This window comes from Phoxinus phoxinus (genome assembly GCF_949152265.1).
Source record: "Phoxinus phoxinus genome assembly, chromosome: 15".
Lineage (NCBI taxonomy): Eukaryota > Metazoa > Chordata > Actinopteri > Cypriniformes > Leuciscidae > Phoxinus > Phoxinus phoxinus.
The window spans coordinates 8,618,343-8,632,906 of NC_136890.1; the positions used below are offsets into that span (position 1 = coordinate 8,618,343).

The 14,564-nt window shown below is 45.6% G+C and overlaps 1 protein-coding gene across 2 annotated transcripts in view; it reads left to right on the forward strand.

Annotated features, from left to right (window-relative positions):
- The window catches only part of LOC307011560 (cytosolic sulfotransferase 3), a 42,572-nt gene that overhangs the window by 6,941 nt on the left and 21,067 nt on the right, over window positions 1-14,564 (forward strand). For both annotated transcript variants that reach the window (XR_013800436.1, XM_079637386.1), the window contains exons 2-3: window positions 6,575-6,713; window positions 14,303-14,431. Coding sequence is in view for 1 of the 2 variants with exons in the window: in XM_079637386.1 (XP_079493512.1) it covers window positions 6,575-6,713; window positions 14,303-14,431 (268 nt within the window). In the remaining variant the exon portion in view is untranslated. The remainder of the gene's footprint in view (window positions 1-6,574; window positions 6,714-14,302; window positions 14,432-14,564) is intronic.

The following is a 14,564-nucleotide window of genomic DNA, read 5'->3' on the forward strand; positions in this document are numbered from 1 at the left end:
TGCTGGCGAAGGGTGCGATCGAGACTGTCCCTCCAGCCGCAATGAGGTCCGGCTTCTACAGCCCCTACTTCATTGTCCCCAGGAAATCCGGTGGGTTACGGCCAATCCTGGATCTGCGCGTCTTGAACCGTTCCCTTCACAGGCTTCCGTTCAAGAGGCTCAGGGCCAAGCGCATTTTCGAATGTGTGCAGCCACAGGATTGGTTTGCAGCGATCGACCTGAAGGACGCCTACTTCATGTCTCCATTTTTTCTCGTCACAGACCGTTCTTGCGGTTTGCTTTCGAGGGGCAGGCATACCGGTACGCAGTTCTCCCATTCGGGTTGGCCCTGTCTCCTCGCGTCTTCACGAAGATCGTCGAGGCAGCCCTTGTGCCGCTACGGCAGCACGGGGTTCGCATCCTGAATTATCTCGATGACTGGCTAATCCTAGCTCACTCTCGGACCAGGGTTGCGAACACAGGGACCTAGTGCTCCGGCACCTAGCCCGTCTGGGCCTTCGGGTCAACTGGGAGAAGAGCAAACTTTGCCCCGTGCAGAGGATCTCTTTTCTCGGTAGGAAATTCGACTCGGTCGCCATGTGCGCGCAGCTTACGAGCGAGCGCGCGCAGTCACTGCCGACTTGCCTGAGACAATTTGAGGGCAAGAGTGCGGTTCCACTGAAACTTTTTCAGAGGCTCCTGGGGCATATGGCATCTGCAGCCGCGGCAACGCCGCTCGGATTGCTTCATATGAGACCGCTTCAGCACTGGCTTTGCGATCGAGTCCCGAGGTGGGCATGGCGTCAGGGCACGTTCCGAGTACCAGTTACTCCGACCTGCCATCAGACCTTCACCCCGTGGACGAATCTCAGCTTTCTCGGGCCGGAGTGCCCTTAGAACGAGTTTCCAGGCATGTTGTTGTCTCAACGGATGCCTCCTCCACGGGCTGGGGCGCCATGTGCAATGGACATGCTGCCGCGGGTTCCTGGACAGGACCCCACCGCCTATGGCATGTCAATTGCCTCGAGTTGCTGGCAGTACGTCTCGCTCTGCACCGCTTCCGGGCGCTGCTCAAGAACCAGCACGTACTAGTCCCATCAGACAATACCGTGACAGTAGCGTACATCAACCGACAAGGTGGTCTACGCTCCCGCCGTATGTCGCAACTCGCCCGCCACCTCCTCATATGGAGTCAGAAGCATCTGAGGTCGCTTCGAGCCATTATTTTCCGGGAGACCTGAACTGTGCAGCCGACGAGCTCTCACGGCTTCAGCCTCTTCCGAGAGAATGGAGACTCCATCCCCAGGCGGCCAGCTGATTTGGGATCAGTTCGGGGACGCACAGGTAGACCTGTTTGCCTCCCACGACTCGTCCCACTGCGCCCAGTTTTACTCCCTGACCGAGGGCACGCTCGGCACGGACGCTCTGGCGCACAGCTGGCCCCGGGGCCTCCGCAAGTATGCGTTTCCCCCAGTGAGCCTTCTTGCACAGACCCTGTGCAAGATCAGGGAGGACGAGGAGCAGGTCATAGTGGTTGCGCCGCACTGGCCCACCCGAACCTGGTTCTCCGAACTTGTACTCCTCGCGACAGCACCTCCCTGGCCAATTCCTCTGAGGAAGGACTTCCTTTCTCAGGGACGGGGCACCCCTTGGCACCCTCGTCCCGATCTTTGGAACCTCCACGTGTGGCTCCTGGACGGGACGAGGCAGGTTTGAGTACCCTACCACCAGCGGTGGTGGCTACCATCACTTCCGCTAGAGCGTCGTCCACTAGACATGCCTACGCGTTGAAGTGGAACCTCTTCGTCTCTTGGTGCTCTTCTCACTCAGAAGACCCCAGATCATGCCCGATCAGTGTCGTGCTTTCCTTCCTGCAGGATGGGTTGGAGCGAAGGCTGTCTCCCTCCACCCTGAAAGTATATGTTGCCGCTATCGCCACACATCACGATGCAGTTGATGGTAAGTCCGTGGGAAAGCACGACCTGGTCATCAGGTTCCTGAGAGGAGCGAGGAGACTACAGCCTCCTCGCCCTCCTCTCGTTCCCTCTTGGGACCTCTCAGTGGTACTAACTGCCCTGCAGAGTGCTCCCTTTGAGCCTCTGCAATCAGTGGAGCTTAAGTTCCTGTCAATTAAGACAGCACTCCTGGTTGCTTTGGCCTCCATCAAGAGGATAGGGGACCTGCACGCATTTTCTGTAGACGAAGCGTGCCTGGAATTCGGGCCGGCCTTTTCTCACGTGATCCTGAGACCCCGGCCTGGATATGTGCCCAAGGTTCCCACCACTCCCTTCCGGGACCAGGTGGTGAACCTGCAAGCGCTGCCCCTGGAGGAGGCAGACCCAGCCTTGGCATTGCTCTGTCCAGTACGCGCCTCCGTGCTTACGTAGACAGAACGCAGTGTTTCAGGACCTCAGACCAGCTCTTTGTCTGTTATGGTGGGAAGCTGAAGGGAAAGGCTCTCTCCAAGCAAAGGTTGTCTCACTGGATAGTGGACGCCATTGCTTTGGCTTACCAGCAGCAAGGTCGACCGTGCCCCCTTGGTGTGACGGCCCACTCCACCCGGAGTGTGGCCTCCTCTTGGGCTCTAGCGCATGGCGCCTCGCTAACAGACATCTGCAGAGCTGCAGGCTGGGCGACACCCAACACATTCGCCAGATTCTACAATCTCCGAGTGGAGCCAGTGTCCTCCCGAGTACTCGCTTCACCAGCCGGTGCTAGGACCCGCTCAGGTGTCTTCGCTTGCTCGCCATTCCACTCCACGGACTGGATACGTGCGATATTCCTCAGGTGAGCCTCATAAGCCCTGAGTTCCTCCAGCGCTGTTGACGTCAACGCCAGAGTTATGCCTCCGGCAGCTTTCGCGTTGGCTAGGTGCCACCATGTGCATGGTTCCCCCTCTGGGCGACCCCCACGTGTGTATTTCCACTGTAAGCCTCTCTCGAGCATGTGTCTTTCCCTTGGCAAGCCAGTCTGCCACCCCTGGGGTTGAAATACTCCACCCTACGGGCTGGACACCCCAGTGTTCTCGTATGCACCCCCTTCCGGGTCATATGTGTGTTTTTTAAGTCCCCCCCCCTTCGGGCGGGCACTGATTGCATATTTCCACTGTGATATGCTTCCCAGTGTACCTTGGTATTCCTGTGTTAAGTAGGAGTCCTTCGTCCGTGCTAGTCTCACGACAGGGAGCTCAGACTTACGCAGGGCACTGGAAGACAGCCGAGGTGGCGTGATTGGACTGGGAACCCCATTCGTCGTCATTCGACGTAACTCGAAGTGACAACGAAAGGGAACGTCTCGGTTACTGATGTAACCCTCGTTCCCTGAGTAGGGAACGGAGACGTTACGTCTTCCTGCCACTTCCGCTGTACCGCTGGAACAGCCTGAGTTCAGCTTGGCTCCTTCAGCGAAGAAACATATCTGCATGTTGCCGGCTCACTTCCTTATATACCCACAGAGTGGGGCGGAGTTACGCTATGCAAATTCAGCAGACCCATGGCATTTGCTTGCCATTGGCTCGTTTTATTAATATTCGAAGAGGATAGGCTTCTAAGCGAACCCCATTCGTCGTCATTCGACGTAACGTCTCCGTTCCCTACTCAGGGAACGAGGGTTACATCCGTAACCGAGACGTTTCTCATGTCATGACCCCTTTAAGTCTGAATGGGCATTAATGATGAACACCTGCTGTCAACAAGCAGAGTCACTGAAGGAAAGAGAAACTCAAGAACTACAACTGACTTCCAGCCACAGCAAGATCTCAGCAGAGGAGGATTGAACAACTCCACAAACAGCATTACCAACCTCACTTATTAACCAGATTGACTTTATTTCTGTCATACATCTACAGAAGATCTTAGTGAGAATTAACAGAGGTTTAGATGTTGACGATTTATTGACATTTTTTGGTTACCATTCTGGTGACCAGTGTTTCCGTTAGTTGGGCAGTTTTACTCTTAACTTTTTTGTGTGAGTTTGGTTTTTGTAACAGTTTTTACCAAAACATGTAAATTATTACAAAGAAAGCCAGAAACAAAGATGATCAGGTGATATAATTTTCAATTACAAAAAGTAGAGTAATGCACTTGTCTCATCACTGTCCTAAAGTGGTTATTGGATATTAGTAAGATTATATTCACCAACGATAATCGCTACAGATTGGACATTCTGAATTTAGAATATTTAAAACACATTATAGGGAATTTTTTATTTTAAGACACAGATGTCAAGAATCAGCATATGAATCTCAACAATGGTGACATGTTTCATGCCGCAATGCATCCTGGGAGCCGTGAGTTTTATACTATTGTGGTTCCCAGCATGCATTGCGGCATGAAACATGCCACCATTGTTGAGATTCATACGCTGATTCTTGATTTCTGTCTAAAAAAAACAAAAATTCCCATAATGTATTTTAAAAATCTAAATTCAGATTGTCCGATCTGTGGCAAGAGAGTATTGTTACTGAATATAATCTATTAACATCAAATAACCACTGTTGGACAGTGATGAGATAAGTGCATTATTCTACTTATTGTTGTTGAAACTGTATCAACTGATTATATTTGTTTCTGGCATTCTTTGTAACAAATTACGTGTTTTGGTAAAAATTGTTACAAAAACCACAAACTCTCAAAAAATGTCAAACTATCCAACTAAAGGAAACACTGGTCACCAGAATGGTGATCAAATTTTTTCAATAAATCGTCCACATCTAAACCTCTCTTCATTCTCACTAAGACCTGTAGATGTATGACAGAAATAAAGTCTGTCTGGTTAGTAATAAGTGAAGCTGGTAATGCTGTTTGTGGAGTTGTTTAATCCTCCTCTGCTGAGATCTTGGAGAGATGTAATGTCTTCTTTTGTCTTCAGTTGATTTTATCTAAGGCTGTGGCTGGAAGTCAGTTTTAGTTCTTGTGTTTCTCTATTTTCTATTCTTGTTGTTTCTCTTTCCTTCAGTGATTCTGCTTGTTGACAGCAGGTGTTCATAAATAATGCCCAATCATCACTTAATTAATCACTTAAGTATCTCATTAACGTTAACTCTGATTCAGAGTTATTTTTACTCTCTGTAGAGAGGGACCAAAGTTCTCTGAGCAGAGTTAATTTTACTCTGGGGATTTTGCTGTGATGATACTAGCTTAGGTGGAAGGTTGTTGTCAGTAATGTTAATTTCTATGATTAACTTGACAGGGAGACTGACATAAAACACCAACATGCCTAAAAAAAAATAGAAAACCTACAACAGAGAGACAGAGAGAATACAAAAAAAGATTGAGGGAAGACCCAGGGAAGTATGAGGAATACTTAAGGAAAGAAAGAGAAAGAAATAAGAAACGAAGGGAAGAAGGAAAGTTGAAGAATATCAGTGAATTATCTGACTGGGAGCAAAGACATGTCAGAAAAGCATGGAGGAAAAGTTACACTCTCTCTCTCTCTCTCTCTCTCTCTCTCTCTCTCTCTCTCTCTCTCTCACACACACACACACACACACACACGCGCGCGCACACACAATCGCATGTCTAGATCAAAGTCTAGATGTGAAAAGTTGTAATTTGTAAAACTGTTGAATACTCCTTAAACCATTAATTTCAGAATAATTTTCCTCATTCAGATAAATCTGAATTGTCTGTGTGTCTGTGTGTCTGTCTCATAAACAGAATGTTGAAAATGTGAAAATAAAACAAAGTGGTTCTGAAATGGTTCTGAAAAGTGGTTCTGAAACTACATTGTAAGTTGTTGTTTTTTTTTTAGGAAGAAAAATCTATGTGCATACCTGTTCTCACTTGCACCTCAAGACCCAAAGTTTAGAATAGGTCTATAAGATATTTACTGTCATATGTGTGTCTGCTTTGTACCACTTTGTTTTATTTTCACATTTTCAACATTCTGTTTATGAGACATTCAGATAAATCTCCAGAACCACTGAAGTGTGTGTGTGTGTGTGTGTGTGTGTGTGTGTGTGTGTGTGTGTGTGTGTGTGTGTGTGTGTGTGTGTGTGTGTGTGTGTGTGTGTGTGTGTGTGTGTGTGTGTGTGTGTGTGTGTGTGTGTGTGTGTGTGTGTGTGTGAGAATAAGAGAATAAGACTGAGCGCATTGTTGCTTTTGCGTCCCGGACATTGTCACCTGCTGAACGCAAGTACTCGACCATTGAGAAGGAAGCACTTGCGTGTGTCTGGGCCATTGAAATATTACCCCTAAATGTTAATTAATGCATTAACTATCAAACATGTACTAACAATGAAGTTAAGGTTGTCGTTATTCATGCATAAATCCAAATGACTCCAATCATAGGTAAGGTTAGCTCTTCATTTATTCTTGATTAGTTTGTGTGTTCTCTACTCTGTAGAGTACTCTACTTCTATTAGTTCATGTTGAAGTAAGCATTGATTCAGGTATTAATACATAGATACTCATGTATCCTTAAGGTACCAAGTTAGGACAATTAAAAGCATGATTGTTTTCTTCATACTTATTACATACTCTGAAATATTGCTTGTTAACATTTTGACATTGACTGTTTATGGCCAGTGATGATTATCTAATAATGACCATGCAATAAAGCTTCAGCATTAAACTGACACTTTTTAATTCTACAGATGAAACTACCTAGTCGACCTGAGTTGTTTGATTTTGAGGGTGTTTCAATGATACACTACTTCACTGACAACTGGGAAAGGGTAAAAAACTTTCAAGCAAGACCTGATGACATTCTTATCGCCACTTACCCCAAAGCAGGTGAGAGTGCTGTATGAACTTTTACAGGTTTAAAGAAAAATAACCACTAATGCTACAGTTTTTTTCTTTTTTTTCATTCAGCAAAGATGCATTAAAATGATCAAAAGTGATGGCAAAGACAATGTTAAAAAATATTTCTGTTTTAAACTGTCTACTGTGATAATAATAATAATAAATGGGTAACACTTTATAATTGGTATACAGTAATAAAGTATTTACAAATAATTTTCAAACTATTAGTTTATAGTTAATTATTTTTTTATAAACTGTACTTAATACATTATTAGACTATATACAAATGAGTTAATTAATTGTCACTGTAATTCATAACTTATTGTTTAATTAGCTTATATATAAATAGTTAGATAACACTTTTTTAAGGTATCTGTGTTATTGTGTAGTTATACATTTAAGTAGTGAGTAATAATAATGAACTACATGTAGAGGGTTAGGTTTAGGTTGTGGTTAAGGTTAGTTGCATGTAATTATGCACAATTTAAAGTAATTGCTATAGTAGCTACATGTAATATGTGTAACAAGCACACTGTAAAATAAAGTATTACCAAGAGTTAGATAATGGTTTGTTTAGCAATTTATTAACCGTAAATAGTTCTCACTTTAGGTTTTAAACGTGTATGTTCTGGTTTGGCTTAATTTAATTTAATTCATAGGTTCCTGTTTGCCTGTGTTCCCTATCATTTGTCCTAGTTTCCAGTTTGCGGAGTCTTGGTTTTATTAGGCACGTGTCTTCCTTTGTTCTGGTTTCCCGCCACTCCTTTGTTTCCACGGTAACCCTCATTAGTTCATCTGTCACACCTGTTTCATCATTAGTCTTGTCAGCTGTGTCTTTTTTCCAAATGTATTTAAACCCTGTGTGGTACTGTTGTGAATCAGAAGTCCGAGGCAGATCCATTTGCAACAATTTAATGAACAGTCTCTTGCAAACATAAACGATTCAATAATAAGCAAACATAAAGGCAGCTATGCTTGAATAGGTCCAGGAAGGACGTCGAGCTGTAAGCGGCTATCTGGGCAGAGACAGGCTCGGGTCTGGGTAGACAGCAGGCGACGAATAACTGAGACAGGCTGGGGTCAGGACAGGCGGCGAGTATCAGAATCCAGGTACAGGCAATGGTCACAAGGAAGGCTGCAGACAATCAGATAAGTTAGCAACAGGATCAGAGAAACGAAACAGACATTAAACACGGGGTGAGACAATACTTCGCACAGGACGCCGAGGTAACAAGGCAGATATAGCTTAGGGCCAACGCTGATACAGAACAGGTGCGAAGCAATCAGGGCGACACGATCCATATTAAGCTGAAGTATGAAAAAAACCTTAGTATTCAGGAGAGAGGGTTCGGGGCTGAATACAGAGAAGATCACCAGGACTGGACACCGTAACAGAGCCCTCCTCGGATGGAGACCCGGCTGGTTTAAGAAGAGACACATGAAAAGTGGGAGAGATGCGTAGGTGGTTAGGCAGGGCTAGGCGAAATGACACCGGAGTGATTTGGCGGATTATCTTGAAGGGTCCTAGGTATCTTGGGCTGAGTTTCTTACAAGGGAGTCTGAGGCGGAGATCCCGTGTGGAAAGCCATACCCATTGAGCCGGTTGGTACTCAGGATTAGGTCTACGATGACGATCGGCTTAGTTCTTGCTGCGTCTAACGGCACGTTGGAGATGAATATGAGCCTGATTCCATGTCTCGTCACTCCGTCTCATCCAGTCATCCACGGCAGGAACAGTAGACGGTTCTCCAGCCCAGGGGAACAAAGGTGGTTGGAACCCGAGGATGCATTGGAACAGGGTCATACCAGTAGAATGTTTCTGTATGGAGTTCTGTGCATATTCTGCCCACATAAGATATCTACTCCAGTCCTCCTGATGACTGTGGCAGTAGGAGCGGAGGAAACGAGTGATCTCCTGGTTCAAGCATTCAACTTGTCCGTTGGACTGGGGATGGTAACCTGAGGTTAAGCTCACATTGACTTGAAGTTTCTCAAAGAAAGCAGCCCAGACCCGAGAGGTGAATTGGGGACCTTTATCAGATACTACGTCCTCGGGCAATCCGTAAAACCGGAACACAAGGTTGCAGAGATGTTCAGCCGTCTGCAGAGCCGTGGGCAGTTTGGTAAGTGGAATGAGCCGGCAGGCTTTTGAGAAGCGGTCAATGACAGTGAGAATGGTAGTGTAACCTTCTGAGGGTGGCAGGTCTGTGATAAAATCTATGGCGATATGTGACCATGGGCGCTGAGGTATGGGAAGTGGTTGGAGCAGACCTGCGGGCAACAGTCGAGAGGATTTCTGAGTATTGTAAATCTGACACATCTGAACGAATTTGTTAGTGTCCTGGAGCAGTGTGGGCCACTAGTAGCGGTTTTGAAGAAGCTGAATAGTGCTCGCGATCCCCGGATGCCCTGAGCTGGGGAGGGCATGAACGTGTTCGAGCACCTTGCCTCGGAAAGCTACCGGAACATATATCTTCTCGGTGGGAACGTCTGATGGAATCTCTAAATTGGCATTGGCTTGAAGGAGTTCCGTTTCAAGATCCCACTGAATGGATCCAAGTACCAGGTCAGGGCAGATGATAGACTCAGGAGCATGGGTTTCTGTGTCGGTGTCAAACTGACGTGACAAGGAGTCCGCTTTGGTGTTTCTAGAACCAGATCGGAAAGTTACCGTGAACTGGAACCGTGAAAAGAACAGAGACCATCTGGCTTGGCGTGCGTTAAGTCTCTTGACCGTGCGAAGATATTCCAGGTTCTTATGGTCAGTGAACACCGTAAAAGGATGAAGAGCCCCTTCGAGCCAGTGCCGCCACTCTTCAAGTGCAGACTTCATGGCCAGTAACTCACGATCTCCGACATCATAATTCCTCTCTGCAGAATTCAATTTCCTGGAGTAAAAGGCGCATGGATACAATTTAGAGGGAACTCCCTGTCGCTGTGAAAGAACCGCTCCCAAACCTGTGCTTGAGGCATCCACCTCCACCACGAAAGTTAAGTCAGGATTTGGATGGTGTAGAATAGGGGCGGTAGTTGAAGCTATTCTTTAGCTGATTGAAAGCCCGGGTAGCACTCTCGTTCCAGGGAAGGCGTGTCGTGCCCCTTCGGACCAAGTCCGTCAAAGGTCCTGCCACGGAACTGAAACCTCGGATGAAACGACGATAGAAATTCGCAAAGCCCAAGAAGCGCTGCAGTTCCTTTAATGTACTGGGCTGAGGCCAATCCACCACCGCTCTCACTTTACTCTCATCCATAGCCACACCCTCGGGACTGATCACATATCCCAGGAATGTCGTGGACGTCTGATGAAAGTCACATTTCTCTATCTTGGCGTAGAGTTGGAATTGTATGAGTCTTCGGAGCACCGCTCGGACATGTTGAATGTGGGCTGCGAGAGTATCGGAGTAGATCAAAATGTAATCTATGTAGACTATAACACTGCGGTGGAGCATATCCCGGAACACATCGTTAACAAAGGATTGGAAAACCGCTGGACTATTGGAAAGCCCAAATGGCATAACCAGATATTCGTAGTGTCCTGTACTTGTTGAGAAAGCTGTCTTCCATTCATCTCCCTCGCGAATCCGTACCAGATTATAGGCGGAGCGGAGATCCAGCTTGGTGTAATACTTGGCCGTGCGAAGAAGCTCCAGAGCAGCGGGTACCAAGGGCAGCGGATAGCGGAACTTGACAGTGCGTTCATTGAGTGCTCTATAATCGATGCAGGGTCGCAGACCTCCATCTTTTTTCTTTACGAAGAAGAAGCCAGCCGACACGGGAGAGGTGGATGGACGAATGAACCCTTTGGTTAGCTCCTCCTCAATGTACTTCAGCATAGCTTCATTCTCAGGCGTAGAGAGAGGGAATATGCGGCCTCTGGGTGGTAGAGAACCAGAGATGAGCTCGATGGCACAGTCGTACTCACGATGAGGAGGTAACTTGGTAGCTTTGGTTTTGCTGAAGGCTTCGGCTAGGTCATGGTACTCGGCAGGCAGGCTTGATGGCACGGAATCCTCCCGGGGTTCTGAGACAGTTCGGACCGGTAGAGGCTTGACTGTAGTAAGACACTTGGAGAAACAGTTCTCGCCCCAGCTGATTATCTGACCTGTGGTCCACTGCAGATGAGGATCGTGAGATCTTAACCAGGGTAAGCCCAGGATGACAGGGGTATGAGGAGCATGGATGACATAGAAGTGTATTGTCTCACAGTGAAGTAATCCAGTACGCATGTGGAGTTCCTGAGTAACGTGAGTCATGCGGCCAGTGCCTAGTGGCCGACCGTCGATTGTCGGCTTGCAATTCGTGGTTAAGACCCCGTCGATAAACCACCTTGAGTGCGTTCTCTGTCCAATCGGTTTGAGCTGCCAGAGTACGGAACTTCAGTGCGTACTCCGCGGCGGGTGTTCTCCCCTGAGCAAGCTCCAGAAGAAGATCTTCCGCTCCTTTCCCCTCCTTGGCATGTTCGAAGACGGCTTGGAAACGTTCCAGGAATTCCTCTTATGAAGCGAAGGCGGTTCCATCGTTCCTCCAGACCGCGGTGATCCATTCCAGCGCACGTCCGGTGAGTAGAGAACAAACAAAGGTGATTTTGCTGGAGCTCGTGGCGTGTTGGGAAGTCTGCTGGGCGAGATACAGGGAACATTGTAAAATGAAGCCTTTGCATTTACCGGGGTCTCCGTCGTATTTCTCGGGCATCGCGAGGCGTGGATTAGCGCTCGCGGAAGTGAGTGAGTCCGGGAGAAGAACAGGTACAGCGGGTGTAGACGCGGGCGCCGTCTCGGTGTTTGATTTCTGCAAGGTTTGTACCGCTTTTATCAGTTCCTCCGTTAGCGTGGTCAGTCGAGACAACTGGTGGTGATGAGTGGCTAGCTGAGAGGCTTGGGCGGTGTAAGCTGCCGACAGGGCGGTCATTGTGGCTGGATCCTCGTGTGGCGAAGTATTCTGTTGTGAATCAGAAGTCCGAGGCAGATCCATTTGCAACAATTTAATGAACAGTCTCTTGCAAACATAAACGATTCAATAATAAGCAAACATAAAGGCAGCTATGCTTGAATAGGTCCAGGAAGGACGTCGAGCTGTAAGCGGCTATCTGGGCAGTGACAGGCTCGGGTCTGGGTAGACAGCAGGCGACGAATAACTAAGACAGGCTGGGGTCAGGACAGGCGGCGAGTATCAGAATCCAGGTACAGGCAATGGTCACAAGGAAGGCTGCAGACTAGGGATGCAAATTATCGATTAATTCATTAATCATTAATTGATTGACCTTATCGATCGATTAACGATTAACTGATAAGCGGCTATTTTCCTGAGAATGTACATTTCTCACGGTATCAACAGTGTCTTTAACATAAAAAGCAAAATATTGCTTATATACTGAACAAAAATGCATGTTATATTGCTCAAATGATGTTTTATTGTAACAGTTTGGATACGGTACAGAATGGCATTTATGCACAGAAAATTTAAATACATAAAAAATAATTGTGCACTGGCTCACCTGTTGCAAACATTAAGCAACATAAAATAAATGTTAAATAAAAATCTATATGGGTAGGCTTAGCCTAAACTATATTCTACATAATAATCTATCTGGTAAACTTGAAAAACTTGAAACATTAGCAGCAGCACTTATTGATGCTTGGTCTGAGAAAGGTAACAGTAAGATTACTAGACCTGGAAACTTCAAATATAGAACTGAAGGGATGTCAATTTTCACAAATTCCCATGATCGATCGTAATTTAAATTAGGCTAATGATCAATTATGCGTCTGCTGCAGAGCATATGGACAACAGCATGCAGGGTTTGCTCAAAACGCTATGTTACTATAGTGATAAAATAGTGTTCTGATGTTATGTAATATGACAGTCCCAAATTAATCATCGTTATTATTAGTCGTGCATTAATGCTGCTTGAGCGGCGCGCGCTGAATGAATAACCGTTGAGCACTTTGCTAGCGCATTATTTATCTCAAAGAAGCGCAATCTATATGAGATTAGTCAGATATATACAAAATAAACATAATATTACAAATTATATCTGCACAAAATGACGTGAATGCACAAGTGAATTTGAGTTACGTGCCATTCAGAATGACTCATGTTGTGGACGCGCTCTTCCTGGAACAACGCGACACGGCAACTAAACCCAAATACTTCACAATGTTTTATTACACTATTGTTCTCTTTATAATGTTATGTAATATGACAGTCCCAATAGTCATTATTAGTCGTGCATTGCCGTTTGAGCTGCGTGCGCTAAAGATCACGCTTCAACAATTCTTAACCAAATGCATCCAATATAGGCTATGAGATAAATCAGATATAGATACACATAATATAATACACATAATAAACGTACACATAATAAACTATTACAACTTACATTTGCACAAAACAAAAGGCTGCGAATGCACACGCAAACTTATAGTCATGATGAAGGTGTAAAACAGTCCCAAACATAACTACGGCGCGCTCGCTTGTGTTTCGCGGTTGAGCAGCACGCACGCGCATGAACCTGCTTAATCGATGATCGATAAGTTTGATCAATTAATGTATTATCGACAATTAATCGATAATCGATTAATCGTTTGCATCCCTACCGCAGACAATCAGATAAGTTAGCAACAGGGTCAGAGAAACGAAACAGACATTAAACACGGGGTGAGACAATACTTCGCACAGGACGCCGAGGTAACAAGGCAGATATAGCTTAGGGCCAACGCTGATATAGAACGCTGATGCGAAGCAATCAGGGCGACACGATCCATATTAAGCTGAAGTATTAAAAAACCCTTAGTATTCAGGAGAGAGGGTTCGGGGCTGAATACAGAGAAGATCACCAGGACTGGACAACGTAACAGTTACCTTGTTCATTGTCCGATCTACGTTGTACTAAGTGTGTGTGAACCTTCTGCCTGTCTTTGATGTACCAGTTTGATTTATATTGTGAGTAAAAGTTTGCATTGGAACTTTTGACTCTTCTTCTGCCTGCACCACACCGTGACAACTTGCACCTGATGCCCAAATGCCCATTTAGTTAATTTGACTACAAGTTCCAAAATTGATTCCTTGTCATGATTCATGTCTGTGTTCCCCTGTCTTGTCCTATGTTTAGCAATTCCCCGTTATGTTGATTAGTTCCCAGGTGTTTCTTATTAGCCACGCCCCCTTGTTATCTTGTTAATCTTGTTTGCCTGTGTATTTATAGCCCTTGTGTTTCACTTGTTACCTTGTCAGTTGTTGTACATGTAATGGTTGCCTCTGTCTCTTATCTGTCTGGTTTTGTTCCTTTGTTCTCTGAGATCTGTTCCCTGTTTTATGAGCGACTTTATTAAAATACCCTGCGTATAGATCCTCTGCTTCGCCTGCTGTCTTCAATACGTTACATTCCTCATCATATGGCCCCTTTAAACTATGAAAATAGGGCTTTGGTAATGTAATTTTAAATGTTTTCTCTCTCTTCAAACTACACTTCAGTACTACTAATATAATTTTATGTATGCTAGTTCTTATCTTGTTATCATTGTTATGTTTATAAGAAAAGGTTTTATACTCCTTTAAAGGTTTTTATGTTCCTCTAGGTACCACCTGGGTTTCATATATTCTTGACCTTCTGTATTTTGGTAAGGATACTCCAGAGCGCCAGACTTCCCAGCCTATCTATATGAGAGTACCATTCCTGGAGTCATGTTTTCAAGTGATACAATCAGGTCAGAGACCACAAAGTAATGAGTGTTCACTGAATTAATAATGTGTGTTTTATGTTGTTGTTGTTGTTTGTCAATTTTTATCAGTGTCTCATTCATTCTTGCTATTCCAAATTCCAAGTCGTGCATCATGGAT